Source organism: Quercus suber, unplaced genomic scaffold, assembly GCF_002906115.3.
Source record: "Quercus suber isolate HL8 unplaced genomic scaffold, Cork oak 2.0 scaffold_469, whole genome shotgun sequence".
Classification (NCBI taxonomy): Eukaryota; Viridiplantae; Streptophyta; class Magnoliopsida; order Fagales; family Fagaceae; genus Quercus; species Quercus suber.
Genome location: NW_027069920.1, coordinates 387,977 through 405,786, shown reverse-complemented (window position 1 = coordinate 405,786; position 17,810 = coordinate 387,977). Strand labels below are relative to the sequence as shown.

The 17,810-nt window shown below is 31.3% G+C and overlaps 1 protein-coding gene across 1 annotated transcript; it reads left to right on the top strand.

The window, feature by feature from the left end:
- The first annotated feature begins 3,516 nt into the window (after positions 1-3,516).
- LOC112023264 (uncharacterized) lies at positions 3,517-12,053 on the top strand. Its single transcript, XM_024055884.2, has 10 exons — positions 3,517-3,970; positions 4,632-4,874; positions 5,601-5,762; positions 6,746-6,855; positions 9,212-9,320; positions 10,492-10,647; positions 10,784-10,899; positions 10,983-11,149; positions 11,466-11,596; positions 11,665-12,053. Exons 1-10 carry the CDS (start codon positions 3,626-3,628, stop codon positions 11,770-11,772), a joined length of 1,647 nt encoding a protein of 548 aa, XP_023911652.2. The 5' UTR covers positions 3,517-3,625; the 3' UTR covers positions 11,773-12,053.
- Positions 12,054-17,810: the final 5,757 nt, after the last annotated feature.

Below are 17,810 nucleotides of genomic sequence, written 5' to 3'. Positions count from 1 at the left end.
GGATAAAGTAAAAAAAAAAAAAAAACTAATATATAATTAACACAAACTTCTTAATTACGTAAACTCCTTTTTTCTTTTTGTTCATATCAAGTTATCAACTTCTTAACAAATTAAAATTATCTAATATAAAAGCAGGGGTATATATACGGTTTGGTATATTTTTCCCTTTTTCCTACCGTACGGTTTCTTGATGTATTCTTTCCTTCTCATACTTACCTTACCTATGAAACTTGCATGTATGTATTTGCCTTCTTCTTCTTCTTTTTCATAAAATTCCCTTCTTTATTTTTTTTTTCATCAAATTGAATATGTTTTGTGTGTGGTTGCCTTTTGTTTAAGTTATTTTTGTTAACTTTGATCTAATTTATATACTTATTATGGTCTTTAGAATCAATTGCATATATTCCACGAAAATTAACAAATTAATTTTAACAAAAATTTTATTTACTTTTTGAAAGATCTGTTTTCCAATATGTGTAGATCCCACAGGTAGCCATGAGACCAAGATTTGAGCATCCAAAACCATGATAATGAACATCACTCCACAAAGAATGGAGATAGAAAATTGATTAAATATAAAACGGGTGATGTAAAAACAATGGATATTTAAGGTGATGTGAATTTCCATGACTTCGCTGCCTCCCCCTTACTGTTAAAGTTAATTCAGTTTTCATGTGAGTATCTTTACTTTAACTCTAATTCCATATATTTTTTTTATGCTTAGAAATTAAAATTGTTTGTAATTATTGAATTCAGAGTTTAATTAGAATTGATTTTACTCTATAATAAAAGTTGGGTTTAGACGCCTGGTTGTGCCAAATGGTTTCACCAAATTGCAGATTTTTTTTTATTGTTAGATTAAAAATATATATATATATATATATATCATTTTTATTCTCCTATAATCTCTAAGTTGATAAAAATCTTAATTTGATTACAATCCAAAATTTTCATATAATCCATCTAATCCTTATTTAATCTTAATTGAATTACAATCCAAATTCTTCATCTAATTCTTATTTTTTAAATGTAGTGTATTATAAAAAAAGCAATAACTTTTTTTTAATTGCTCCACAACACGCTCTAATGCATCTTTAATTGCAGAAATGTTTTTAGATTTTTAGATTTAAAAATATATTTTTTTTCTTCTCCTATAATTTCTAAGTTGATAAAATTTTAATTTGATTACAATTCAAATTCTTCATCTAATCTATCTAATTCTTATTCAATTTTGATTTGATTACAATTCAAATTCTTCATCTAATCCATTTAACAAACAAGTTTAAGTTTAAGACTCTTATTCTATTTGTTCTTATTGACTTATTTGGATAAAGTAACAATAAGTATTGTATCAATTTTTTTTATAAAGTAACAATTTTACTTTTAGCCTAATTCAAATGTTAATTGTTGTTTTTGTGTGTGTGGATAAAGTATCAAATGATAGCTAATATGTATTAACATAACAAGTTTAAGTTTAAGTAAAACTCTTATTTGAATAAAGTAACAATAAGTATTGTATCAATTTTTTTTTTAATAAAGTAACAATTTTACTTTAGCCTAATTTAAACGTTAATTGTTGTTTTTTTGTGTGTGGATAAAGTATCAAATGATAGCTAATATGTATTAACATTAACATAAACATAATTAAAAATATATAATTTAGGTAAAAAAAAAAGGATAAAGTAACCCAATAAAAAATAATATATATATATATATTTAAATAATGATAATGTCAATTTTTGTAAAAAAAAATAAATGACAAATTCAAATTCATGTAAGTTTGAAGAAAAACATACAAACTTTGTTTCATGAAATTGAAAAAAAAAAAAAAGAATAAATCATCTTATACATTCTGAAAACAAACATATTTATTGCACTCTTTTAATAAGTTATTACTTTTATATATATATATATATATATGCATTTCATAATACCTTAGTTTCACACAATATAGATTTATTATATAACTTAAAAGTAAAATATTTGATTATTTTTATTATTTATTCTATTATTTAATTTTAAGTAAATTAATAAGAAAAACTAATTACATACGAATTTTGATAAAACCGTGCATCGCTTAGGAATCTACATTTTAGTAGAAGGATCTCATTCCTAGCCAAATCATTTTTCCTTTAATACCAAGCTAAACAAAAACAAAAAACAAATGGTATATTATGTGCAAATAAAAGCAATCGTCAAGATTATTAAAACCTAATGTCAGAAAGAACACCTCAATATTCCACACATTCAGCAACTATGCAACAAATTGGTTCCTAAGGGGAAAAAAACCATGCACAACCAAATATACAATCCAACAATATGCACAAAATGCTCTTCTTTTCTAATAAATTAGATCATTCACATAAGGCATAAAAGAAGAAGAAGAGAGGTAGAGATAGACCTGGTGATGCCAACGGTGACAATTGAAAAGGCAACCACACCTCTGCTAGGATTCACTTGGTGTTGGGACTGAGTAATTGGCATCATCATCATTACTTGAAACTGAAACTAAAAAAAAAAAAAAAATAAGATTCAGAGAAAATCGTGGAGAAAGAATTTCTTGAGAAGTAGATCAATCAAATAGGAAAGAGAATGGCAGGGAAATTATTTAACCTAATTGGCTTTGTGGCCAAATCCGTCCATGGAGAAGAGGCTGAGTGTGGAGACCAAGGAAATTCCTGCATAGGCCTAGCATGTTGACTGCCTTAGGTATAGGGTTTGCATTGGAGAGGAATATTGGAGATACATATTGATGATTAAATTTGGTTTCCAAGGGAGGCGAGAAGAGAAGGTTTTAGGGAAGTATCAATTTTAGAGAGAAGAGAGAGGAGAAGAAGATGGTGTTTGGGATTGATTTTCAGAGTTGGGTTTTGGGGAGAAAGGTAGAGAAATAGAGAGAAAGGATTTAGAGTTAGGTTGACCTTAGTATTTAGAGTCGACTTTGGGCTTATTTATTTATTTATTTTAACTTAATTAATTTTTTTAAATTTAATTAATGTTAATATGAAAAATTGTGGGAGTTTTAGAGGTTTCGGTTATATATATATATATATATTAGTATTATGCCTGTGCGATGCGTGGCTTAATCAAAATTTATATGTAAATAATTTTTTTATTAATTTACTTAAAATAAATAATAAAAATAAATGAATATTTTATTTTTAAGTTACATAATGAATGCATGTTGTGTAAAACTAAGGTATCATAGAATGCACATATGTATATGTATATGTGTATAAATGTATATAAAATGATTTTCAATAATACATTGAACTTTAAGCCTTAATTAATTACATATATTTAAATATATAAACCTTGAATTTAATAATTAGAAACTATCAAAAACAACAATTGAAAATATATTTAAATGAAAACCTCAATTCAATAATTAAATATATTTCACTTGAAGAATATGAAAATTGTTGTTAAACTATTAAAATGATTCACTTTTTATAAATATGCAAATTGTTTTTAAACCATTGAAAATGTTTACTAAACATGTTTGCCTCTCAAAGTGTAATTTGGTCTTTCCCTAACGACCAAACTACCCTTCTATCCCAAACCAAAAAACACACCATCTTGCTTGTTTCTTCATCACTTCCCTCCGAGAGTCCCTAAAACTAAAATGGCGACTATGCCAAGCCACGGCCTCAGGCTCAGGCACCTCACCACCACCACCACCACCACGACGCGCCCCTTTCTCCGAACTCTCCGTTCCTCACTATCTTCCCAGGCCTCACTCCCGGAAGACTCGGCTCAGGTCCAGGTCCAACAACAGCCCAGTAAGCCCAACAAATCATACTTCCCGAAGCGAGGCCAGACGTTGGAGCTGGTGTGCGAGTCACTTGGTTTCAAAGGGAAGGGTTTGTGCAAGGTTGCAGACACTGGGTTCGTTGTCATGTGTGACCGTGCACTCCCCGGGGAGCGTTTCATTGGGCGTGTCACTCGCAAGAAGGACAACTATGCTGAGGTATTGCTATTTTTAATGTTGTTAATGTTATTGCTTTTGGTAGTGAAGACAATACTAAATGACGAACTGGGTCTTGTTTTATTTGCTGTTTTGGTTCCGAATTTTGGAACTTTTAAGTTTTGTGTGTGTGTGTGTGTGTGTAAGTGATATCATTTCAGCTCAAGTGTGGTTGGGTTGGATTCTATGTTTAAGTTGGTGAAACGGTTAAGTTTAGTTTTAAGTATGGGTGCTAACTGCCTAGGAAATTGAGAGAGAAAGGAAGGAAAATTAGAAGAAAATTTATGGTAGCTCAGACAATACAAAATGACGAATTGGGTCTTGTTCTATTTACTGATTTGGTTCCAAAATTTGGAACTTTAAGTTGTGTGTGTGTGAGTGATAAAATTTAGAAAAGTTAACATGGCTTTAGAAACAATAGTATTAGTAACAATGTCACGTCACAAATCCTCATTGGAAATGCTGGTGGCATACACAACTTTGAGTAGTGGTGCCACTTGTATCAGTTCTAATTTTTTTTATGTGAATGTGCTTATGATGACATGCTAGAGAGTTATGTATCGTTCTTTGTCTTTCATTCTCTCAATTGAATCAATCTCTTCTTTTGCTTTTGAAAATTTTCAGTGACATGATTTTTTCTTTTTTGATTTTGTAAAATGTACAGGTGACTAAGGTAAAGACAATATCTCCTCATTGGGACTTTGTGGATGCCCCTTGTGAGTATGCTTCTTATTGTGGAGGATGCAAAACACAAAATTTGTCTTATGAGGCTCAACTTAGAGCTAAGGAACAGCAAGTCCGTGAGTTGGTGATGCATGTTGGGAAGTTTTCTTGTGAGGAACTGGAATCCCTAAACCTCATGAAGCCAATTGTTCCCTGTGATATCCAGTTCCATTATAGGAACAAGGTTAGGACAGAATCTGAACTTTATTAATTTTGTTGTTTTAGATCTGGTCACGTGCAACGATTCTACTATTTTTCTTCTTTCTTTAGCAGTATAAAAGCAACCCATATTTGGTGCTAGATTCTTGCCAATTGTCACTAAGATTGTACTGGAAAAATTATAGCAATCAGCCATACATGCTGAACTTGTACTTTTTTTAGGTGTTATAGCCTCAAGCAAGATATGCCCATAATGTTCAAAGGAAATGCTTTCATTTGTTTTATTGCGTATTGGCTAATTAATTGATCACTAATTCATTTGTGGAATCAAGTAAAATTATGTCAGAATTTTAAAATGAAATGTAGAGATTCTTAAGCTAGACATTGAAACGATTTTATAAGCATAAATTACGTTAACAATTACAGTCTTTTTCATAATGAATGCTATGCATCTGATTAACAGCTGATGTCTTAAGTACGCCAATACCCAGCTATGTTATTTTTGTTTTTCCTATTTCAATGACACCATTCATTAGCATAGAAACAGAATTTACCTCTACCAGTGATATACATTGGCCTGAGTATATTTTGTATGTTCTAATCCTTATTATGTAATTCACTCCAAATTGATTTTCATACCAACTGTAGAACTCATAACTGCTGTGTACTTTTTTGTTATTGAAAAAAGTATATAAATAGATTGGTTCAAAATTTTAAAAATATCTTAGCTGCTACTTTCCTGCTATTGCAGATGGAATTCTCATTTGGTACTCAAGAATGGCTACCTAAAGAATTATTATTAGAGAAACAAGATGGTAGTGAGAGCTATGCCCTGGGATTGCATGCTCCTGGCTTTTTTGATAAGGTTCTAAATGTCAACAAGTGCTTACTGCAAAGTGAACCTGCCAATATGGTATCGCATCTTTTTTTGTTTTGTTTTTGTTTTTGTTCCCTGTAATATTAGAGGCTTGTATGCTCTTCCTCCAGACACTTTGAATTGGATATGTGATTTATATTCTATATAAATTAACTTGCCCATATCATCACATTTGAGGATTTCCCATTTGTAAATTTGCTTTGTATTGTTACTGGCATGCCATTCTTATGATGCAAGGCACCCAACATTTATTATACATAGATGATAAATCACTAGAGTAATCTAAGTTGTTCTCTAGAGTTGTCTACTTAATAAAAGTTGGAGAAGTCTACATTCCATGACATCTACTTACTAGGAGGTGGTAAGCTTAACCCCCCAAACACTGCTTGACGGTGGATTAAGGCATTTCACTTGGTTAAAGTCCTTGGTAGGATTGGCAAAGAGCCTTTGTAGCTCAATGGCATTGCCTAGTCGCCCTTATGAGGAGAACTAAGGTTTGAATCACCCCTCCCTCACTTGTAAGAATTATTATTTTTTTATAAGGTCTTTGGAAGTTGGTAGGATTTTTTTTTGGATAAGTAATAATATTTATTCAAAAAGAATCAACAAGTACACAGGAAGTAGACTAGCTGAAGGTCATGCAGGAGATATAAAATTACAATGAGCAATAAAATCAAATAGATTTGAAAAAGAAAACTTCCCTGCAGCTACCATCCACTCAAGCTACCATCCTTGTAAGAATTATTTAAAAAAAAAATGAAGAAAAAAGTGACTTGTAAGAATTCTCAAGTCAATTGTTCAATGTCACTGAGTTTGTTGCTCATATGAATTTTGAGTTTTCTTTACTTCCTACGCAATTGTCTTCTTCATGTACTTGTTTTTAGCTAGAAACTTACACCTTTATATATGTTTTGACTTGATATTGGCAGCATATTTAATTATTTGACAAACTAGTTTATTACCATGTCAGAAATATTTTTTTCTTTCTGGCTTCTTTGACTTGCATTTCTGATATATAGGTTCTTGCAGCTATCCAAGGTTGTTGGAGAGATCCACAACTGGGTATTTCTGCTTACAATGTTCACTCTCATGCTGGATTTCTTAAGCATCTAATGCTAAGAACTGGAAGGTACAGTGCATTCTGTTAAATCTCATATAATTAGGTTTTTCTTTTTTTACAATATTTTAGCTTGCTGTAATTCATATGAAAATATACATTAACTTTCAACTTAGGAACTCTCTTCGACAATAATGGTAAAATTTTGGTTGTGTTGGGGAGTACAGTGAACAGAAGCATAAAAGTGTCAGAACTCAGATACATGTAGTCAGTCTATAGTTCTTTGCAGATATGAATAATAAATGGTTGAAACCAATTATTTGGAGTATGATCAGACATTGAATTCTTTTCAAGGACTTATTGGTCAACTACCAATTTAAAATGTTTTCTTGATCAATTGGCAAACAAGGAGTTTGTAATTTTAGTATTACTTACGTAGTTACCTGTGCTTGTTTTGGTTTTTACACTGTTATCAAATTTCTGTTGTTCAATGTTGAGGTTGTTGAATGTTTGATCAAAATAATAGATGTAAGTGTAAAATTATTATTATTATTATTTTAATTTCAGTTTTCATGATTTTAGTCATAGTTATTACTTGTTAGTATCTTACAACACATTATGTGATTCACATTTTTTACCAATTTGACATGTATCTTATGAGTGTATCATAAATCTTAGTGTATTGCATGATACAACATACGTATCTTAAGCTATGATATTTAATTTTGATATGTATTGTTTCAGGCAATGCACTTGTCATTCTTGGTTTACATTATGTCTTACAATAAATTATGCGATTCATGTTTGTTACCAATTTGATATGTATCTTATAAGTGTATCATAAATCTTAGTGCATCACATGATACAACATATGCATCTTACACTATGATAAGTAATTTTGATATGTAATGTTTCAGGCAATGCACTCTTCATGGTTAGTTTACATTATTTGTATTCACATTTTTTTATAAGCTCTTTTAAATTGTTTTTTTCTCCTCATAATAAAGCTAATTTAATTGGGGCATTAGCATTGCAACACCCCAATGGGTGCTGGAGGATATGCTTACCAACTTTGAGGATGTGATGAATGTTTTGTTGCTCAGTGTGAGTGATGTTTTTTAGGCTAGTCAGGCCTAGAGATTTCACCAGATTGAGTCTTGTTTTGTGACAGAATGATATCAGAATAGTAGGTTTTGAGAGAAGTCTAGGCTTGAATCTTAGGCTGTTTCTAAAAATGTTTTGGAGATCTTTAAGTTTTTGGTACGGTAATGATCTCAGATTTGGAAAATTTTTATATTGGACTGAGTTGAATTTGAGGAAAACAAGTGTGATTTTGAGTACCAAATCTCTTTTTAGGGGGGAGAATGTAACATCCCAATGGGTGTCATCTTGATATGCTTGCCAGCTTTGTAGATTTGACATAACTTTAGTTGCTTAGTGTTAGGTGATATGTTTTTTAGGCTAGTCAAACCTAGAAATTTCACCAAATTTAGTCTCTGGTCAGGCCTTAGTGCGATGGCAAGTTCCTTCCATTAAAAGCAATAGGCTTTGGGTTTGAATATGAGAATCAATCTGTCCCAAAAAAAAAAAATTAGAGGTAAGGTGGCCTACCGATCACCTCTCATAGGCCCTGCAAAAAGTGAGAGTTTTGTGCAATGGTACGACCTTTGAATACTACAAAATTAACAAACAAATGATTGAGAAATACAAAATAGAAGATTTAATACAAGACCATGTCATACATGGTATAAAGAGTAAAAAAAAAATGAAAAATATAAATACATAAAAATGGAAAACGAGGAAAGCAATCATCATTAGTCCAACCAGTATTATGATTTTATCATCATTTGAATGAGAGACATCTAGGCTATAGTGCTATTTCTCAAAGTGCTTATGCTGTTAGATACATACACGTGCACACACACATGCACCGAAAAGAAAAAAAAAAAGAAAAGATGATTAAACTGAAAATATTCTAGATTTTCTTTCAATCAATTATCATAATTGACCAAAAAAGGGTAAAGAAATCCAATTTGAAGATACAAAAAATAATATAAAAGATACTAAAAATAATGAGTAAGAGGTGAATGAGCATGGATGCTTTAATTTATTTATATTGATATAATTATTTTATGAAATTTTAGTATTTTATTAATTTTCAGGGTGTTTATCATATAAAATTATAGCATTTTATTAATTTTTGAAATGTTTGTGTATCTTATGATACAAGATCCCAAAAAAAAAAAAAAAAAAAATGATTCTTGATATGATTCAAGATTTGACAACTGTACTTTTGAGTAGTTTTTCAATCATACAATGCTTGCTGCAGATCTTGTTCTTGGTATGTTCATTTTTTTTAGATTATCATTGTAAGCCTTGTTCTCAATTTGAATTAAATAGTTATATTTATATATTGTTTATGTCCTAGGGATGTTAAGACTGGTCTGCCAGAACTTATGGTCAATTTTGTGACCTCGTCTTACAAGCCAGAACTACTGAAGCCCTTGGTTGAGAAGATTTCATCCATTCCTGAAGTGGTTTGTATGACATATTTCTCCATCATTTACTCAAATATAACTCCTGCGTTTTACTTTTGTATCAAGCAAGCTTCTGGCGTACTTAAAATCCTTGAGTTTAAATTATTGGAATTCATAAATTCATACATAGATATGCGTGTAGGATTGGATTAGTTTGAGTCACTCCCAAATCAAACCATTGAAAATCAGTTGATGACCAAAGACTGGTACAACCAATCCAAGCAGTTTAGTTGGTTGATCCCTTCAATTCTGTTTCCTTAGCCATAATTGTTCTGTTTTTCTTTTAGGGTGGCAGGGCCCCGTTTGATTATTATTATTTTTTTTTTTCCCCATTTTCAGTGCACGATATCATTGGATTTATTTGGGTTTTTTTTATATTTTTTTATATTTTTTTTATTATAAATAAGTAAGAAAATAATTCATTAGAAAGACAGGATGCTCAAATGTGAGCACCCTTAAAGAATTACAAACGGCCACTGATTAGGTCCAAAATATGATAAAGGAACTTCATGGCACCCCCAAAATCAAAATACAATATTCAAACAAAGATCTTACTATTCTTAATATCTTGCATAGAATGCTCTTTGTTCTCGAAAGTCTGGTGATTTCTCTCTCCATAAGGTCCACATGATGCAATATGTAGTAGCTTGGTTTACAAACCTGTTTCAGTGACGTATAAGCACCCTCTCCAAACAGTCAACAGATCAACCATCTGGCTTGGAATTGCCCAAGTTACCCCAAAAGCTGTAAGGGCAAAAGACCACAGCTCTCTAGCTGTTGGACACTGTAGTAATAGATGCTCAACTGATTCACAACTGCTCTTACACATTATACATCCATTAATAAGTGTTAACTTCCATGGTTTTATGGACTTTTGTACTTTATGCACTTGATTTGTTTTTGTCCCTAATGTATACTTCCTATATACTCTAGTGACACGCTTTTTCTTTTTAATATATTTTTATTACTTATAAAAAAAGAAGAAGCAAGTATTAACTTACATTTAAAAGGTTATCTAAGGGTTAGTATGGAATTCAAACATACGTAATAAGATTGAACACTGAACTGCCACTTCCTATTGAATTAATTTATCTTATCAATTCATGCTTCATTTATCTCCTTTTTTAATTTATTATTATTATTATTGTGTTTTTTTTTTAATGATTAATAGGTAAGTGTCATGAATAATGTAAATAGCTCCATTGGTAACACATCGGTTGGAAAGGAGGAATACACTTTGTATGGGAAATCTGCCATCACAGAGGTATTAAGGGGTCTTACCTTTCAAATATCAGCCAACTCTTTCTTTCAGACAAATACTCATCAGGTATGCTATGCAACTTAATTTGATTCACTACCAACTCATGCTTGCTTTCATATGATTTCACCATAGATTCTTACTTAGGTTTCCTAGTTTGCTTTTTGTATAATCCACAATTAGAAGCAAAATTCTCAACTTTCAGGCAGAGGTTTTGTACAAACTCATTGAAGAATGTGCTGGTCTCAGAGGAGATGGATCAGAAATTGTTCTTGACCTGTTTTGTGGAACGGGCACCATTGGTCTGACACTTGCCAGAAAGTAAATCTCTCTCCATTTTTTTTTTCATTGCATTTGAAGTATTATGAACCATACTCAAATTTACTTTTGATTTAATTTGTTAGGGCCAGACAAGTTTACGGATATGAAGTTGTTGCTCAAGCCATTGCAGATGCTTGCTTGAATGCTAAACTGAATAATATCTACAATGCCACATTTGTCCAAGGAGATCTTAATAAAATTGATGAAAGTTTTGGCAACAATTTTCCTAAGCCTGACGTTGTCATATCAGGTTTGGTTGATGCCTTATTTTATGTAGCTTCACCTCCTTTGGAATTATTTAGATCCAAGGTGTTCTGAAAACTTCTTGTGTTGGTGAATGTTGGACCATATAAAATTTTGTTTCTGAAGTTTTCCAAAGCATTAAAGATGTATTGATAACCAGTAGTTTTTTCTTCCATTTTCTAGTAGGAAATTATTTATCGTTAAAGGTGTTTCTTATTATCTATTATGTACCAAAAGATGTTTCTTGTGCTCTTTGCCATCATTGTTTTTAATGAGTATTCACAGTATTGTCTCAATTTGTTTTAATGTATTCAATCACACAGATCCAAACCGTCCAGGCATGCACATGAAGTTGATTAAATTCCTGCTAAAGCTTAAGGCACCACGCATAGTTTATGTATCCTGTAATCCTGCCACATGTGCACGTGACCTTGATTATCTTTGTCATGGCGTGGTATGTCTACTATTTTACCACTCTCTTTTCTTTGATTCCCAGTCATGATTTTTGAAATTCTTGTGCAGATAGACAAAAATTTAGAAGGTTGTTACAAGCTAAAGAGCCTACAAGCAGTAGACATGTTCCCGCACACTCCTCATATTGAGTGTGTTTGCCTGTTGGAGCTTTGCTGATCCACAGAGGTAAATATTTTTTTGCCGTAATTTGTAGGCATTGAATTGAAAGGGGCTTGTATGTCTCTATATTTTTTCTTTAGTACTCAATTTTCACAGTATATTAGCTTAGGTAGAGGGAGAGGTGAGGTTGAATGAGGTGAAGCCGGAATCATTTTTTGCCTATTTGGCTGACCATGTTGAAGTAGATGAATTCTCTTGTTATGCTTTTACGACAGTTCACATAACTACATCTGTAGCTAGACTTAATCAAATAGAAATTCATCATATGTTTTTCTGTCTTTCTTCTTTTTCTTTTCTGAGTTTTGATTTGCCTAAAAGAAAAGGTTAAACAATATTAAGGTTACGATCCAACAAGTCTGAATGGTTTAGTCATCTCTTAACGAGACATTACAATGCAATCCGAAACTTCACTGGTCTCTTTGTTAAGTTCCTTAATGCAGTTTGGACTTTGGAGCTCCTATATTGGTCACAAAAATAAGGAAATAAAAATTGTAGTCTGAGTCTTAACACTGTTCAGTGCTTAGAAATGAAAGGATAACTTCCATTCCATTCTCAACCCTATAAGCTCAACTTCGGTATCCCAAATGGTCTGACATGTTTATTCATTTGATATCAACAAATAATTATAAGCCAATTTACATACATACGAGATTGTTGGACAAAAAATTGATAAACTGGTCGTGTTATTTGGAATATGACTAGTGAGTTTATATATTCATGGCCTTGTTTCCGGGGAAATTGCAAACTTATCACCTCCTTTACCTAAAAATGTGTCCAAATTCAAAGGATGATTGAAATAACTAAGCACGAAAAATATCACACCTCCACCACCTATACACTATGCAAATTGATATTTCTTTGTTCCGTATATCAAAACTTTTCCTATAATTTAAATGAATAGAATGTAAAATATTAATCAATTTTATCTTTTAAATTGAATTGAACTATTAGGATAAATTTATATTTTGTTCAACAGGCAAAATTTTTTATGGTTAAATAAAAAATTTGGGTTTAATTTGTGTCTATATTAAAAATTAATTGATGCTTTAATTTGATAATAGTTATTATTAGGAATTAACGTTACAGGATGAACTCTTTCAAAAAAAAAAAAAAAAAGTTCTTACCGTTCATTTATGGGATATAAAATTTCAGTCCGTGGCTTTATTTACAACATTTTGGACACGTTGCAAAAATTGATGGATCACAACATTATTTGAGTTCTTTCAAAGCCCAAAAGTTTATGGAAAGGTAAACGTCAAATCTAAGTCTCCACTGGCAAGTTTGGCTTAACCAATCACGTATCACCATACACTTAATTACTGATGATTGCCTTAAACCATTTTATGCTTAAATTTTATTTATATATTTTTTTTTTTGAGGGAAAAATTTTATGCTTAAGTTAAAAGCGAAACTAACATTGTATTATTCTTCTAAAAAAAAGAAAAAAAAAGAAAAAAACACTAAAAAAACTAACATTGTATTGATAAAAATAAAATAAAAAACTTTGTAGACCACTTCCAATCCGAAGACGATGCTGATATTAAGGACTTTTGTCATGTTTTTCAAGGGAAATTTTTATTTTTGCCATGGTGCACAAGAGTGAATGAATATCATACTATCATTCAGTAGATGATGTATGCGTGAGGGAGAGACCCTGCATGTAGTCCAAAGGTAATCACTTAGTATGGGAAGAAAATATCTTGCGTATAAGGTGAATGCAGCTAGCTTCTCATAGTCTGTGGCCTCCTTCATACCCATATTGTGTCTCGCTGCATAGACCTAATATATATGATACATTCTCCTCCTTTTATTTTTTATTTTTTTTATTAATGAACTTTTTTTTTTTATAGAAAGTTTCAACTTATAACATCCGCTCCTGATGATAGTTTTTTATTATTAGACCAAGACACTAATTAGTTTTTGGTGTAGGCGGGGATTGAACCTCAAATCTCTTATATAACCATTAGAGAGTTTACCAGTTGAGTTAATTGAAACTCACTTTTATTAATGAACTTGATACATTCTCCTTAGTAGAGAATGTAATTCAACAAATATATACTTGGCGTTATACCTCTCTCAAATTTGGCATGCATGCCATTAAGATGTCCTACCCTTACCCATCATGTGTAGGGCATGTCTCAACATTTTATACTTTGTATAATTTCATAGTCTACCCGCTTTTAGATGCATAAAACCCTCCAACCCTCCATTAGGATGCTCTAAACCACACGTGCCATATATCATTTGGATTAGACACCCATCAGTTAGGAGACATACTAGAATAATACTACTAGCTACTCTAAGAAAGCAAATGCATAACTAATTAATTAAAGAGTTATAAAATTGCATAAATAATCAAACTAAAATATAGAAAACATGATAATCATAAACTTTGATTACATTGTTTGAGCCTTTGAGGTTGTTATAATCATTTTGGTTGAGTTCATGGGTAATTCAATGATTTCTATGTAGGGGTCTCCTGGTGATTTCTGTGTAGTTTAAAAATATTCTATAGATTTTTGAAAATCATGGAGGCTTTTGATCATTTTTGTGGGGCTTAAGGATATTTTGACGATTTTTGGATATTTTAGGAGCATTATAGTACTTTTTATTTACTTTAGGAGTAATTTTATTGATTTAGGGTATTTTGGTCATTTCATTATAAATTAGGGTTATTTTGTTGATTGTGATGCTCATGGGGGCGTTGGGATTTTTGTGGTTTTTACAACTATAGGGATATTCTTATAATTTTAAATAATTTTAAGGTTAATTTGATGATTTTCAATTTTTTGGGCTTTTAAGTAATTTTTGAAAAGTTTGAGGGTAATATTTTGGGGGTTTAGATATATTTTGATAATTTCAATAATTTTTGGTTCAATTTGATGATTAAGGTATTTTAGGGGTACTTTTATTTTTTCATGAAGTTCGGAGGATAGTGTGGCCATTTTGGTGGACTTAGGGGGGTATTCGATCATTTCCAAGATGTTTGGGGGTAAAAATTAAGATAATGGAAATATGTGGGCCTTTTTGTGATTAGTATGGTGTGTGGGGTTAATTTGGTAATTCGTGGCAAGTGTAGGGGTGTTTCTATAATTCCATTAAAGGTGATGTCATGTTATAAATTTTTTTTTTTTTTTTTTTGGCGTTAAAAGGGATTTTATTGCAAACACTGAAAGTACAGCACAGAGACTTCAAAGAGTTACAAACTACAAACACATCAAACTATACAATAACACCACAACTATTAAGACACAGTAACAAGACAAACACAACAACAGGAAAGGACATAAAACACACACACAGACTTCCGATAGCTAGATTTCAACTTCCTTAGTATATACAACCCATTGATCGAGGCGAGGTGAATCCCAGTGAGTCCCAAAAATAGCATTGCATCAAAAACGTAGGACAGGTGTCATAGAAAATTTCACGCTCAGATTGATCTGCTCCTTTCTTTGCCAATAGGTTGGCACACCCATTAGCTTCCCTCCAAATGTGATCAGTTTTGACCACCCAAGGTCGCTCCAGGATTGACCTGCAATCATGGATCAAGTTAGAATATTCCAAAGGAAATTGGGAGTTCAAGTTTGTTATCCAATTATGTGCCAATTTGGAATCCACCTGAAGATTAATGTATTCGTATCCATTATTCCAAGCAAATTTTAAACCTTCTCTAATTTCCCATAGCTTTGCCATCATGCTATGGGTGATACCTATGTTAATTGAGAATCCTCCTATCCATTTCCCCCAATGACATTGTTATGTTATGTTATTAACTCTACATAAATTATAACATAACATAACAATGTCATGTTATAATTTATGTAGAGTTAGGGTTTTGTTGTAATTTTATGAAGGAAAAAAAAAATTATTTTCATATTTTCGGTCGTGACCTCGAAAATAAGTTTGAAAACATTTTTTGTTTTTGTTTTTGTTTGGCTCACACGAAAAATCATTAATATTTCATATAATTCTAAATAATTATATAAACCAGAGCTTTCATTCATGTAAATAGGCCTTCTGCAAAGAGCTTTGTGGCTCAGATGCATAACCTCTTCACATTTATTAGAAAAACTAAGGAAAATTCCTCCTAGCCCAATATTGTAAATATTGAATTCTATATATTAAAAAAATTATTATATAAAAATTGTAGGGACACGTTTTGCAGCCCAAGCTCAAGATATATGGGATTTTGGCCCAGTGAGCTCAGTACAATAAATTTGTAGAGGGTGAGTTGGAGAACTAGACCCTAATGAATTTAACAACAGTTAGTATGGATTTAAAAGATGATCAAGCAAGAACAAGGAAAATAGAGCTAAATGAATTCACTGTTCGAGGATGTATTTTGTCATATAAATCAATAACAGTTGAGTACAAGTACAATTTTGATTGCTACAGTATTCTTTTTCTATTTTTCCGATCCTCTCCTAATGGTGGGTCTCTTACATTATATAGTCCCCCTTGGACCATCCTGATTCTACACTTGTTGATCATTTAAGCCCTTACTTGAGTGTCTGTTCTTTTAGACACCTTCTTTGGCTTTTTGTGAGTTGTGATAGCCAAGACAACACTGTTCAGGAGTCTTCTTCACATAAATGCTGCCAGAAAAGTAGCTGCAGTGCATTTAATGCTGTGGTAGCAGCTTTTCCTTAGATATTTTCGGACTCCCTTCCTTCTCGTATGTTCATGAGGTACCTCCCTATTACTGGAGCTTCTTGGAAGGCTACCTTGATTGCTAAAATACATATTTTGAGCTATATTTATCATATTTGAGGAGGAATTCCTCCTCGGACCACCTTCCACTCATTCCTTATTTATGAGACTCTAAACTGGACCCCCTCATAATTATTTGTCCTTTTTCGGACTTGTCAACGTCCCCAAAAAAAGCCCAAGGCCCAATATATGATTTTGGGCCCTTATCCTGCAAAAATATTTTCTAATTTGGGGACATTTGAATTGGAAAAATATACCATGAATTCTAAATTTACACAAAAAAAAAAAGAGTCGAAAGCAATTAATTTGAGTAATAAATTATAATGTCATTTGAGAGAGAAAAAAAAAATCAACAATATGTGAGTGATAAATAGTAAAAATTCGTAAAGATTTTAACCAAAACTTTATCCATATTGCTATTAAGAGAGTACAAGTTTTTGATGTACATTCGTTATAGTTATAGTTCAATTGATAAATTCTCTTTTCCTCAAATAAGGGACTTTTCACTTTAGTTGAATTTCATCTACACCAAAAACAATTAATATATTGGTTTAATAATAAAGAGCAATAATTATAGAGCAAAAATAATACATTCAAATCCTATCTTTTGTGTGTATATATAAATGTCTAAATAGTCGCAAATACCATCACACATTAATCATGGTAAGTTTTAAAACTTCAAAGAACAAGATCAAAGAAAGAAAAAAAAAATATTATTATTTTTTTCATTGAAAAAAAATTACCTATATTTTAGACTAGTTAGATAAAGAACAAATCCTATACCGCATAATAAAAATTGAATTAGTAATTGTAGTTGTGCGAATTGCCAAGTGACTATCTTATCTTTATGACAAATATGTTTACCCAAAGTAAAATTATTTTATCCAAGTTTTAAGAAATTTTCTTCTAAAAAAATAGTTTAAAGAAATTTAAGGTTCTACGCCAACTAAAATTCTATTACCAAGAGTTTTAAATAATTTAAGAGTAAACACTATACATGCATGTCTCAATATATATCTATATTCAAGCATCTTAAAATTAATTTGGTTTTGTCACTTGACTCATTAATTGCAATTAGTAAGATAGTTAATTTATTTTAAGTGAAACTCACTTAAAGTATTGAATGACTCACTAATTATTGATTTAAAAATTTTAATTTATTTACAAATAAATTTGAAGTTTCTTCCTTTAAAAAAACTTCAAATGGATACTGTTACAGTTTTACAACTTTTTAAACCTTATAATACAATCAAAAGGACCCACAGTCTTGTTTCTCATGGAAACGAAACCGTCGATACAAGAAATGGATCCGATCAAAAATG

Coding starts and splice junctions, on each gene's coding strand:
- LOC112023264 (XM_024055884.2), top strand. CDS start 3,626: ATGGCGACTATGCCAAGCCACGGCCTCAGGCTCAGGCACCTCACCACC. Junction 4,875..5,600: donor AGTTCCATTATAGGAACAAG/GTTAGGACAGAA, acceptor CTGCTATTGCAG/ATGGAATTCTCATTTGGTAC. Junction 9,321..10,491: donor TTTCATCCATTCCTGAAGTG/GTTTGTATGACA, acceptor AATGATTAATAG/GTAAGTGTCATGAATAATGT.